This window comes from Artemia sp. Qi Xiang Cuo, chromosome 14 (assembly GCF_049724085.1).
Source record: "Artemia sp. Qi Xiang Cuo chromosome 14, ASM4972408v1, whole genome shotgun sequence".
Taxonomy (NCBI): Eukaryota; Metazoa; Arthropoda; class Branchiopoda; order Anostraca; family Artemiidae; genus Artemia; species Artemia sp. Qi Xiang Cuo.
Genome location: NC_142807.1, coordinates 70291841 through 70306086, shown reverse-complemented (window position 1 = coordinate 70306086; position 14246 = coordinate 70291841). Strand labels below are relative to the sequence as shown.

General features: G+C 36.9%; 1 protein-coding gene across 2 annotated transcripts in view; it reads left to right on the top strand.

Annotated features, from left to right (window-relative positions):
• The window catches only part of LOC148944807 (uncharacterized), a 288793-nt gene that overhangs the window by 102710 nt on the left and 171837 nt on the right, over nucleotides 1–14246 (top strand). For both annotated transcript variants that reach the window (XM_089100223.1, XM_089100224.1), the window contains exon 3: nucleotides 4516–4657. In XM_089100223.1, coding sequence (XP_088956349.1) covers nucleotides 4516–4657 — 142 coding nt within the window. The remainder of the gene's footprint in view (nucleotides 1–4515; nucleotides 4658–14246) is intronic.

Sequence of the window (14246 nt, the reverse complement as noted above, 5' to 3'; positions counted from 1 at the left end):
GTATTCGAAGCGGACATTATACTAATTATATTGACAAAAAAAAGTCGGTAAAAATGGCCAGCCAGTCTGTAAAATCGCTTGCTCCTCCCCCCCGCCCCCGCCATTTTGGCTAATAATGGCATTGATTACAACTAACAGCTTAAGCTTTTCTTTGAAGTCGCTTTTAAAATTGATAAATAGTGAGCATTTGAATTATGGAAAAAAGCGTTTTCAAATTTAAATACTTGCTCTGACTGATTTATTTTCATGCTTGAATATGGCAACTAGATATGGCAATACGGCTATTAAATTTAGCGGAAGAATAGGTTCAAAGAAAGGGGGGTAGTACTTCTTTTGTTTTGACACTGTATTAGTTCAGGTTTTAATTTGTTCTCTTTACTTTCATGCACATTTTCTTATAACCATTCCAACAGGTGTAAAATTTGAAAATGATAATGTTGTTGGTATGAAGCTTAGTACTGGTGCTAGTCCTAACTATCTCGGGATCGTCAATACTGGATTTGTTTGTTGCAACATAGTTGGCAATACTATATTTGTCATCGTAATAACTTATGAGTATTGTGTATTCTTGTGTATTTATTTATTCTTGTGTGTTAATCTTGTGTATTTTCGTAAAAAATCGGTTGTGAAATTTCCAAATGTTTATTTCGATAAATAATCTTCAAATATAATAATAAATTTGAAACGTAACAAGAAACAAAATGCTCCAATTTCACAACTGGCTTATATTATTTGAGAATATGTCTTTGATTATACAAATACTAGGGTCGCCCTTTTTTTACCTTGGCACGATGGTTTATCTTGTCTGACCTTTAGGTTTGAGCTGCTTGCTCATCAAATTCAATGAAACACCATTTCTTAGACAATTCTTTTGACAAGGGATAAAAGCATACATTCTTCATTTTTGCTCAGATATTTTCTATAATAAAAAACACAGTTTAATAAATGAAAAACAGCTTTAAACCCAAAATTGAAATAAATTAACTGATTGTTTATTTTATAGTTTATTATTACTTTATAGTTTATTGCTTATGTTTTATAGAAAACAGCTGATTAATCAAATTTAAGCATAGCGTTGAAACAATACGCCTACTGTTTGATCATGAAAACGAAAGTAAGTTTTGTTTTCATAAATATCAGTGCTCTTGTGTATAGCTCAATCAGCTCTTGTATATTATTAAATAAAATAAAACAAGTTTTTTATACTGAAAGTAAGGAGCGACATTAAAATTTAAAACGAACAGAAGTTATTCCGTATATGAAAGGGGCTGTCCCCTCCTCAACGCCTCGCTCTTTACGCTAAAGTTTTTTATTGTTTTAAAAACTAAATTTGTGAGAAAGAATCAAACTTTAGCGTAAAGAGCAAGGCTTTGAGGAGGGGACAGCCACTTTCATATACGGAATAATTTCTGTTCGTTTTAAATTTTAATGTCACTCCTTACTTTCAGTTTAAAAAACTTGTTTTTATTTAATTTCTAATCGTTTTTCAGTTGATGCAGCTTTTATTTTGGCTCGCCGTCATTGAATAATTAAAAAAAAATTGCATAAAAATTTTACTTTTCTTTTGCTAAATGGCTGTCTCTAAATTTGGTTCTGACGAAATTTACAAATTAACTTACGTAACGAACTTTTATATTCGTATGTTTTTCTTCTGGCAAAAAAAAAAAGTTACAGATATTTGCAGATATGAGCTTGAAACCTATGTAATAGGGTTTTCTGATACGCTGAATCTGACGGTGGGATTTTCATTAAAATTCTTTCACTTGCAGGTGATGTTTCCCCCCTCGTTAAAAAATTAGGTAAATTTTCTCAGGCTCGTAGCCTTTGATGAGTAATACTAAAACTTAATAAAATTTATATATTTAAAATCAGGATTATAAGCCCATTCTTTTGATACATTTATTGACATCAAAATTCCGTTTTTAAAAGTTTCGATTACTATTGAGCCGTATCGCTTGTTTTTTTTTATTATTTTTTTTTATTACGTATATGAGGGGGTTCACCCGTTAGTCAATACCACGCTCTTTACTTTAAAAGTTAAAAAAAATTTAATTCACAAACCCCTGAATAACAAACGCCGTTTAATTAGAATAGATAGCTCTTTTGAAAGCACTAAAAAAAACTGCAACGCAAAGAGCGAGGTATTGACTTGTGGGAGAACCCCCTCATATACGTAATAATTTCTGTTCGTTTTAAGTTTTGATGTTGCTCCTTACTTTCAGTTGAAAAACGTGTTTTTTTATATTTAATTTCTGATTTTTTTAAAAATAATGATGGGAAATCCGGCGCCCCCTTCATAGCAATATCCCTTCCCCCATGAAAACTCACTTCAGGGAAAGATAATCCCACATACCATCCGACCCCCCCCCCCCCCCCCCCCCCCCCCACTAGAAAGAATCCCCCCTGATAACGTCTGTATACTTCCCAATAACCAATACTATATGTTAACATTGGGTAAAGTTCATAACTTTCAGCCGTCCCCCTGGGGGCTTTGAAGGATTAAGTCATCCTAAAAGACATAATTATAATATTTTCGACCATGCTGAACAAAAAAGCTATCTCAAAATTTTGATCGGGTGACTTTGGGAAAAAAATGAGCGTGGGAGGGGGCCTAGTTATCCTCTATTTTTTTTTGTCACTTAAAAAGGGCACTAGAGCTTTTAATTTCCGTTCCAATGAGCCCTCCCACGATATTCTAGGACCACTGGGTCGATACGATCACCCCTGGGAAAAAAAATAATAAAATAAACACGCATCCGTGATCTTTCTTCTGGCAAAAAATGAAAAATTCCACAGTTTTGTAGATAGGAGCTTGAAACGTCTACAGTATGGTTCTCTGATACGATGAATATGATGGTGTGATTTTTATTAAGGTTCTATAACTTTTAGGGGGCTTTCCCCCTTTTTTCGAAAATCAGCCAAATTTTCTCAGGCGCGTAACTTTTGATGAATAAGATTAAACTTGATGAAACTTATATATTTGAGATCAGAATTAAAATCTGATTCATTTGATGTATCTATTGGTATCAAAATTCCGTTTTTTTTAGAGTTTCGGTTACCATTGAGCCGGGTCGCTCCTTACTTACAGTTCGTTACCACGGACTGTTTGAAAACCTTCCCCTAGCGAGGAATCACTTTTCCTCAGTAGGACTATAGTCGGCTCTCTGGTACCTGTGTCGGGCAACTGCGGAAGGAGCTTGCTCATTTTGGTACCCAAGAAATTTAAAGGTGTCTTAAAAAGGGTCGATTGCTAATCTTGGTTTGTAATTGAGTAATGTAGGTAATACCATAGTACCTCTATATATCCAGGGTGCCGGAAGTTTTATTGACTGCTAAACCAGTAAACTAGAAAAACAGAACTCAATGATATACAGAAAAAAACAAATATCCGTTGATGCATTACCTCTCCATCCTGCCTTCAAAAAATATAAAGCCGTAAGATTTAAACATTTTTTTTTAAAAAGTGTCGATGGCTCCTTTACCTTTTAGAGGGAGCTATTATAATTTTGTAAATTATATTAATTGGTTTTAAGGAGTAGGCAGCTGCTAATAAGAACTTAAGATCTTTCCGAAATTAAAAAACACTTGATTAAATTCAAAAAAGTACCTACCCAGGTGTCGAAGACCTGAATATATTAATAGCAAGTTTTTCTCTCAATGACTGGGCACATGTAACTTTTTTTGCTCCAATTTGCCAAATCAGCACCGAATTGCAAAGAAAACGGCATCGATCTGAACTTGAAATTTTTTTTAGTCTTTGGTGCCGACTTATTAAAACGGCACCGAATTTTGCCGTGATCATAAAAAAAAGAACGAAGAAATCAAAGCGAAAGATATCAAATGTGAGAAAAAGTCGGCCAGAGATGTCTGTAATGAAAGACCCAGCTACATCAATTATTCAAATATTGCTAAACTGCAATTGACTATTGGAGTCTTTGATTTGTAATGTCGAAAATATTGTGCAGAGGGCACTGGTTTTGTACTACTATCGTTTGCTCACTGAGCTGCTGAAATCGGTGCCGAAAAAAGTTACGTGCGTCTGGCCCTTTATCGAATAATGTCATCAGCTGTATCTGAATCCCACCTTGACTATTGGAAGTTGCCGAAGTTAACATGGTCTAAAATGGAGAAACTATGGTCAAAGACATAATTGACTTTTGGATGCGTCAGGCTTGTATGCCTGGAGGAGGGTGGGTCTAATAAAAAATGAAGGTTTTTCACCGATATAATTTATCCTGTATCCCAGAACTGTGTATGCAAACGATGCTTTTAAAGTTTTGGAAGGGTTAGAGATGCTAAAAATATACTCTTGTTAGGTCTCACTCTTGCTATTCATTTAAAATTTTTCATTATATTTCTTTTCTCTCCGATTTCTTAGTAAATTTGTTACAATCTTGAAAAAATATTGTTGATCCGTCCGTGAGCCTCCGATTAATGTTACGACAAATTTGCAGCAATAACACATAAAACAAATGTTTCCTTATATTGCTTCATAATTAATTTACTTTTACATAGCGGTGTTCATTCATCCAGTACAATTGGTGAAGTGCTCCAAAACATCCCTTGACGACTGCTTGTCCCCATTGTATCCGTTGATGGAAGATCCGTTGGTCAAAGGAATCCCACAAAGCAAAGAAGCTGTTGAGAAGTCTTGTACGTAAGTATCATGGACTAGTTATTACTACACTCGCCATAATGAAAATAAAAAGGTTTGTTTGGGATTTTTGTTTTGTTATGTGGTCTCATATTTCATTGTTCATCTTTCAAAGTAGGGATCATGCTTATTTTTCTTAGAAGAGGGGATTAGATTTTTCTTAGAAGAGGGGATATGAAAAATTTCGTAAAAGACTCTGTAAAATCTATTTTGCATATTAAAAGGAACATATAAACTTTTAAAAGTATGGATAAGAGCCAAATTAACTTGGAAGAACGCTCCTCTAATACTTGCTCTTGGAAACTGAAGCACAAGATGTGTAGGCAACCGAGGCATAAAGCTTGCCACATTTACCTTTGCTATTTGCACTTTTTATTTGTTCATTTTTTAGATCCCTTTCGTTCAAAAATTAATTGCATTCAAAAAACAAAAACTGAATTGGAGTTGACTAAAAATACATTTAGTTTTTTGCGGAAAGTCTTAATAAAAACTTCGAGATTACTCTGGCAAAACTTGGAGACTGAAGGCTTCACGAAACTAAAGCTTGCTTTGGCTTTCTCCTTGGGAAAATGTTTTAACATCAAAGTATCTAAACTTCCTTACATTAGTATGATAATTAATGTCCTCTAAAGAAGTTTCTTGGTTCCACTTTTTTACGTTTTTTTTATGTTTTATTACTTATATAAGTTTAACTACGACCAATAGAAAGTTACTGGGAAACATTACTGGAAGATTACTGGAAAACATTCCTGGAGAATATTACTGGAAAATTAGATGTTCTTAACAGATAGGTTCAAAGTTCTCTTCTCTTTTTTTCTGTAGTATAGTAGTGTTGGTATAAGAGTTATATTCGTAGACCTATCCTCTCATACAAGCGCAGCCCTATCCTATCATTCCAAGCGGTGCCCTATCCCAGTGTGCTACTACAGACATCAAGTCTGTTGAGAATCTGGTATTACGTTAAGGTGCGAAAGGAAAATTCTTGGAAACATAATATCTGAGTTTCGTTTGTCAAGTATGTTGTTCAATAATAGAAGTGAGTTTGAAGTGACATTATGTCTAATAAACGAAGTTTTGATATGGATTCTAATAAACAATTAGATGAGATCCTTTTGCACTCTAATCGTATCCAGCCTATTGTTGATTATTGACTGTTGATATTTGATTATGACTACAACAGGGCAGATATCATTATTGTAAAATTATGGTTCTGTGCACATCAGTTTTCTATTACCGGGATTGTGCATGAGTTTGGGCCCCGACATTCTCATCTAAAGCCCCAAGTTCCCCAACCCGGCCCCTGCCCCACCCTTCCCGCCCCCCTCCAGGGCCCCCGATCTGGGAACCCTTATATCTGATTCATTGAGATAACAACTCAACCAACAACATTTTTAGCTTAGAAACGAACATGAGACCTATTATTTCCTATGGTAAAAGAACGACGCGTTACTTGACTGAGCTAATAAGTCATTGATAATATTATGTTCTTAGAAATATATTATAGGTAATTAATATATTGTTTCTGGGACGCTAGCCAATTGGTGTTAAGCGTCACTGCGTCGTACACATCCTTGTTTCTCAAAACTAAAAGCTAAGTTCCTTGAAATGATCTAACATTGCTAAGGATATCAGATGCAGCCAATTGGACACTAGCCAATTGGTGTTAAGCGTCACTGCGTCGTACACATCCTTGTTTCTCAAAACTAAAAGCTAAGTTCCTTGAAATGATCTAACATTGCTAAGGATATCAGATGCATTCTGACCATATACATTCTTGTTTCTCAAAAGTAAAAGCTAAATTCCTCCAAATGAGCTAACATTGGGTAAAGTGGCGTTCACATGCGTGTCTAGCTAGGATATCATGTCTAAACACATGTCTGGCCAGAAATCAATCTCTAGGAAATTACTGTTCACAAGAAGAATTCAATGCTTAGCTAAAACTGCACACTTTGTTTCAAATAGATTACAGTCGTCATTTATAGCCAATCAAGAGAGCTTATGCGGGCTAAACTTTCAAAATCAAAATCCCTATATTTACCGTCAGAAGATATAGGATCAGATAAGCCAAACAATTGCCATAGTGTGCTTCACTATTATGTCTGGTGTTGCATATTTGCCTAAAATGAAAAATAAACTTAATGAGAAAACAAAAATTAAGTTTCAGTTTAAAAATGTAAACATAGATGATGGAAATAGTGGAACTTGACAAATTCTGATCGCCTGTAATCAAACAATCCTACACATTGAGTTCTAGAGTCTAGAACTCAAAGTCTAGCCAAGCCCTTTGTCTAGCTTGCCTAGCTAAGCACCGAATTTTAGTTGTGAACGGTCGTTGCCTAGACATTGAAGTCTGGCTAGACATGTGTTTAGGATTCGAGCTAGACACGCATGTGAACGCCGCTTAAGAATATCAGGTGCATTTTGACCATATGCATTCTTGTCTCTCAAAACTAAAAGCTAAATTCCTTAATATGATCTAAAATTGCTAAGGATATCAGATGGATCTTAACCATATACATCAATATTTCTAAAAACTAAAAGCTAAGTTTCTCAAAATGATCTCGAATTGCTAAGGTTATCAGATGCATTCAACCGCATACATCCTGGTTTCTAAAAACTAAAATGTACGTTCCTCAAGGTGATATAGCATTGTTAAGGATATCAGGTGCATTTTAACCATGTGCATCCTTATTTCTCAAAACTAAAAGCTAATTTACCCAAAATGATATAACACTGCTAAGACTATTAGATGCATTATGACCTTATGCATCCATGTTTCTCAAACCTAAAGCTAAGTTCTTCAAAATTATCTAACATTGCTAAGGATATCAGATGCACTTTGATTATTTACATCCTTATTTCTCAAAACTAAAAGCTATGCTCCTCAAAATGATCTAACATTGCTAAGAATATCAGATGCATTTTGAACACATACATCTTTTTTTCTCAAAACTAAAAGCAAAGTTCTTCAAAATGATCTAACTTGCTAAGGATATTATATACAATTTGACCATTTTCGTTCTTTTTTCTCAAAACTAAAAGATATCAGATTTATTTTAAACATCTACATCCTTGTTTCTCAAAACTAAAAGCAAAGATCCTCGAAATGATCTAACATTGCTAACAAATTTTATGTGGATTTTGACCAGTTGCATCCTTGTTTCTCAAAACTAAAAGGATATCAGAAGCATTAAACCATACACATCCATCAAAAATATAACTAAGTTCCTCAAAATAATATAACATTGCTATGGATATTAGATGCATTTTGAACATGTGCATCCTTGTTTTTCATAACTAAAACCTAAGTTCCACAATATGATCTAACATTGCTAAGTGTATCAGATGCATTTTGACCATATGCATCCTTGTTTCTCAAACCTAAAAGCTAAGTTCCTCAAAACAATCTAACAGTGCTAAGGGTATAATAAACATTTTGACCATATAAAATAAAATAAATAAATAAATGCATTTATTACCCATCAATTATAACAGATGGAGCACAACAAAAGACAAGAAAAAAAACGCAAAAACACTAATTCTTCTGAAACAAAAAAAAAAAAAAAAAAAAAAAAAAAAAAAAAAACCAAAAACAAAAACCAAAAGCTTATGCCAACTACTGCTGGAGAATCAAAGCCCAGGGATGGGAATTAAGTGTAAAATTATATCGAGTAATCTGCGCTAGGATAGCTTCTTCAGGATTCATGATGCCGTACCGATGCGAAACATATCGATTGCTTGTCCATGGTGGTAAACGCAACAAAAACTTTGCATACTTGTAGTACACTGAACGCAATTTCAGTCTATCTGTAGCCGTAAATATACGCCAGAATGGGCTGAGGTACAAATAATGGGGCAAAACCATAGCATTGTACACCCGGGCCAGTAGACGACGGTCAAACTTCCGCTTATTTGCCACAATACGGCTATACGTAAATGAAACCCGCTTCTGAAAATGAGAAAGCAGTAACCGCCGCGTCTCTAGTATTGACCGTCCAATAGGAAGGCCCAGATATACAATGCCACCGGCGAGCCCAACAGTAGAAACACCAAGTGTGATGCTTCGACCAGCATCAGATTTCGAATTAAACAGCAGTACCTCAGACTTGTCGGCATTAAACTGAAGTCCAATCTGAGCATACTCTTGTTGTAGTCGAGTAAAATTATCTTCTAGTCCTTGCAGAAAGCGGCTCAGGTTCAGTACATCGTCCGCATAACCAATCAAAGATAAATCAACACCGCGCAGAATGTAAGTCATAAGTGACTTCGATTGCGGCTTTACGATACTGTTATTAAATGCTGTCGGTGACGAAATGGCACCTTGTCTTACCCCTTCTTTACCGGGAGAAGGGGATTACCACGCGGAGAAACAGCAACATCATTCAACAGGCTAGTGCACTCACTCGCTGGTAAAGGAAGTTTAAGTTCCGCTTTTAGATTTTCATACATGTCAGCCAGTGGGGCTAGAGAGCAGGGATCAACACCGGCCAAACCCATATCCAGTATAATCTCCTCGTGGAGAAGCGAATCAAACGCGCGCCTTACATCATGAGTGGCTAAAGCGATGCTTTCACCGCGGTCTTCTGCGTCAACTAAAGCGGATACTAAAGCAGAAAGAGCATGGCCGCATCCGAGGCGAGACTGAAAACCGAACTGATGGGCCTGAACTGTACATTTAGTACGAAGCTCCTCAATAATCAGATTTTCAAATATTTTACAAAAAACAGTTGAAACCGTTATTGGGCGAAAAGACGAACAATCGGAAGGAGGTTTATTTTTCTTTGGGATAGGAGTCAGACATCCAATTGAAAAAGACTCGGGCACAATTCCCAAATTAAATATCATTTGGTAAAGGAGGACCAAATGCTCAATAAACATACCCCCACACAACGATAAATGTTGTGCAGAAATCCCATCATATCCTCTAGATTTTTTTTTCTTCAGTTTCCCAATTGCAGAAATAATCAGACTCTTTGTAATAATCGGTCCCGGACTAGATGCATGCTCAAAGAAATCTTGGAGTCTCGCTTTATAACTATTTTGAAGATGGGGATCCGGAGCAGAAAATTCTTTTTTATAATGCTCAATCCATAAAGAAAGTGGTATAAGAGACGGGGTTTGACTTGGCGATTCTTTCACAAGACTAGACCACAGCTTATTAGGCCGCGACCGAACTTCTTCCGAACAAGACGAAATAATCGAATTCCGATGCAAAGAGAGCTGCTTTGCAAACTGACGTTTCGTATAGATGTACAGTTTTCTCAGCCACCCATCCCGCGGCTTATCTGCTTCAATCCAGACCGAGAGCCAAAATTTAGCAGAAAAGCAAGCATTGCGCAAGTTACTATTAGTTGACCAACCGGGCTCTTCGGTTCCAGATTTTACTCGCCTAATGGGTACCGCCGATTTTTCTGCAAGGGATAGGGCATGAGTAAGTTCACTACAATATAGATTCAGCCGAATTCGAGAATCCCGCATATTCTGTTTTGAACTCCGCATTAATAAATCAAACGGTACGCGAATTTTCGCCAGAATATCATTACACGCATTCTGGAAGAGATCAGATGACGTCCTATCCCAATCACTAATATAAAACACAGATCGCTTTTTAGCAAACGGGATAAAAGAAGGACCGACATCATCAAACCGAGCACTAAAAAACAGAGGAAAATGATCTGACGTAAAACTAGAATCACTAACACCAGCTTCCACAATAGTTACAGATCGCGTGTGACAAACATGGTCTAAATTAGATGTGCTACCCGAATTATGGACGTAAGTAAAACTCTTATTCTTCGGCGCAACCAAGTAATCATCATCAAACAGACCGAAGATAATACTTGGACGAACAGAATCACCAGAAGAATTAAGTGAGTCAGTTAGGTCACAATTGAAGTCACCAGTCACGATGCAGCATAAGCCCTGCTCTTTTTTTTTTCCCAAGCACTTAGATAAACGAGCGACACTAATGGCAAAAAGTCTCTCAGAACGGTCATCGCGATAGTTCGTGGGTAAGTATACATTCAGCACAACCACATTCTGGATTCTAACCGCTAAAAAGTCACTTGCTGAATCAAAGACAGAAGAAGTAAAACATGACTTCACGTAAGTCGCTAGACCACCACATGACCGGCCATGAGACTGAGAGCGGCGCGCAGCAACCGAGAACACTTTGTGATTAGTTGATAGTTCCAAAAGGCTCAGGCTCAAAGTGTTTGCAAAATGTTCTTGAATACACACTATGTCACACTTCGATAAAAAGTCCTTCAAAAACACAGACCGACTTAACAGATTTCCATTTATATTCCACGAGGCAATCGCATAAGAGGCTAAGGGTCCTCGATTCATTTCTTCGCTGGGGTAGGTCTATTTGAAGGGCACCGAACACTGTAACATGTATGACCTCTTTTTTTACATGTGATACAGAACATATCGTTGTTGCACTTATTGTCCTTACTAGATACGTGGTCAGTGCCACCACAGCGGCCACAGATGGGAGATGCGGCGCAATCTGCCGCCACATGACCGAGTCCATGACAGGAGTAGCAACGTTTCGGTAGGAAATTAAATTCCTCGGCAGGCAGCTTCTCGTAGCCAACGCGGACGGAGTCCGCGAGAAAACGGTCTAGATTCTTTCTGGATTCAAAGTACACCTTGAATACTTTCGAATGTTCGTATTTTCCTATTTCCACTGCTTTTACGGCATTTGGGACAATAGTTTCGACATCCGTGTGGGACATACTATTTGGGACTCGTTTTAGAACTCCGATGAACAAGTGCTCCTTCAGTGACGCTGTAACCGTGGGTGTCCTAGACCTCATATTTTCCATAATCTTCTCTGCAGTCGCCTTCGACTTGACGTAGAGCTTCCAGTCCTGTTTAGTCTTGCGAAGTTCGCTAATGTCGTCAGAATTTGGACATAAACTATCCACGAAACCCTTACGAGCAATTGGGTTGTCTAGAGTCTCTGGTAGGTCTTTCAGTACAACGGCATAGGATGGCTTAGTACTGACATGAGCATGACCATTATTGATAGAGACACTGTTGATAGAAACTTCAGTAGTTGCAGACATACTCGGAACAGCGTAGCTTTGGGCTGAGACGAAGTTCCGGAACTCTAAGCACAAGTCATTTACTTTGCGCGAAAGAGTCGCTGTAACTTCGCCAGGAATAGAGGGTACTTCATCCGGCTCATATATGACGAACTTCGGTAGCTGGACAGTATTCTTATCACAGTAATCCAACACTTTCAGAATGTCCGCAAACGTATCCGCTTTCTTCTGCCTATCCGTTTGGCGGGTAGACATCTGTCCCTCGGACCAAATAAACTTCTTTGCTTCATTAATTTTCTCTTCAGGAAAAAATCCGCAACCAGTTTGGATAATGTCAGCAGACGTATTTCCTGTACTCCTTGCCCATACAGCAAAATTTAAAACCGCATTCATGACTAGTCGATCGGGCGGCATCATCGTACGAAATGAAATACAGCTCGGCAACAAAGGAACCTAGGAACAAGGGAAGTGTAAGGACCCCCTCAACTGTTCCCCGCAATTTACGGGTAACTTAATACCGGCAGGTACAATACGTCGCTTGCGGGAGGTTCCTTCCCCTCTTCTGCTAGTTCCCAGTACACTTCTTACCGATAAAGAATCAAAAATGGCACAATATAAAATTGAAACTGTAGATGGCGTGCCAATCTACCCGAGAAAAAAAGATGGCGCTGGTGAGAATACCCAGTGAAGAGGGCTTATTCTAACAATTGGAGAAGGTCATGCAAATACTAATTGACAAAAAGACTAATTTTAGAGTGTAAACAACAACAAGAAAAGACCTCAAAATAATTCAGAAACTTTTTCCAAGTTACCAGCCAAGATGCAAACTCAGACACAACAGCCTTGAATATACTATAGATGGCGTGATGGCGTGATATATGCGTCCTTGTTTCTCAAAACTAAAAACTAAGTTCATCAAAATGATTTAACATTGCTATAGATATTCAATTCAATTCAAACTTTTCATTTACTCCGAATACGAAGAGTAAAAATGAAAAAAAAATAACAGCTAATCAACAGGCCATAAAATTCTTTTAAACTATATAACAACAAGTATACAAAGGCCTTCAATCAAACTTACCACACAAATTAACACTTCGTTCAATAAATAATAAATTAACACTTAAAATTAAGACTTCACAAATTAACACTTCATTCACTTATTAATAAAAAAAAAATCAATTAAGCTTCGTGCGCAGCATTATATAAATTATGAGAAAAAAGAGGTAATTTGGATAAAAATTTCTTTTGCTTTTTCTCCAAAACATCAACAGGGTTTTTTATTTTATATGTATTGATTAAAAAAGTATTTTAGAAAAGCGGCAGATTTAGAAAAGCGGCAAAGGAACTTAGAAAAATGAAAAAATGTGGTTTTTACAAGCGCAATATTACTAATTCTAAAAAACGGGAGAAGCGATGAAAAAACTAAAATCTGAGGCAAAGCGACTGTATTATATGCTCGAGCCAGTGATTTCCGAGAAAGAAGATTGCGAAGACAAATTACTGCCCCAAAACTAGACGCTATTCTACTTTTAACGGCTTTAGAAATAGAAGCACGGCATAGAGCTAAAGTTGGTCCATAAGGCACACCAAGATATAAAAAAAAATCAGAGGTTTTAAAATACTATCATAAATACGAACAGAAATTTCTGAACTAACAAGATCATTAGCCTTAGGACCAAGAATTAAAAACTGTCACTTTTCAGGACGAAAACGAAGTCCATGCTCACTAGAAACCTTTGCTAAAAAATCTACATTTTGTTGAAGTGACTGAACTGATCGACTCAAAAGGAGTAAATCATCTGGGTAAGCAATCCACGACAGAACATAACCTTTACCATAAATAAAAGTCAACTGAATTTGATCAAATAGCCCCGAAACAGTAATATTGAAAATCAAAGGAGAATTAATGCTTCCTTGCCTCAGCCCCCTACATAACTTAACAATAATCACTAAACTGATTCTTCCACTTAATACGACGAGAGGAACCATACCACTTTTTTAAAACCAAAACTACTGGTAGTGGGACACTATTCTTCAGAAGCGCATTCATAGCCCAAGAATGGATAATTGAATCATACGCCACCGCAAAATCTAACGCAAGTGTATAAACTCTATCCCATCGCTTACAAAAGGATATTATTCCTGAACGGAGGGTATGAGCAATATCCATGCTTAAACCCTTGCGGAACCCAATTTGATTCAGGCCTTGGTTACAAGACTCCAGATACTTTAATAAAACTAACTCAAAAACTTTGCTAATCTGGCACGAAACTGTAATCGGCCTGTAATCAGAACATCGATTCGTATTCCGTCCTTTTTTTTGAAAGGGGTGAAGTGGTAGCACGAGAAACGCTAGTTGGAAGAACTCCACAAGAAAGAATAGTAGTAAAAAAAGTAGCGAGGAGAAGGATTGCTTTGGGGGATGCCCCTTTTGTATGGTTTGAATGTATACCATCATGATCAAAAGAATGCTTAATTTTTAGAGCTTCAATTGCTACCGTTACAACTTCAACAGAAACAGATATTTTACTATTTGG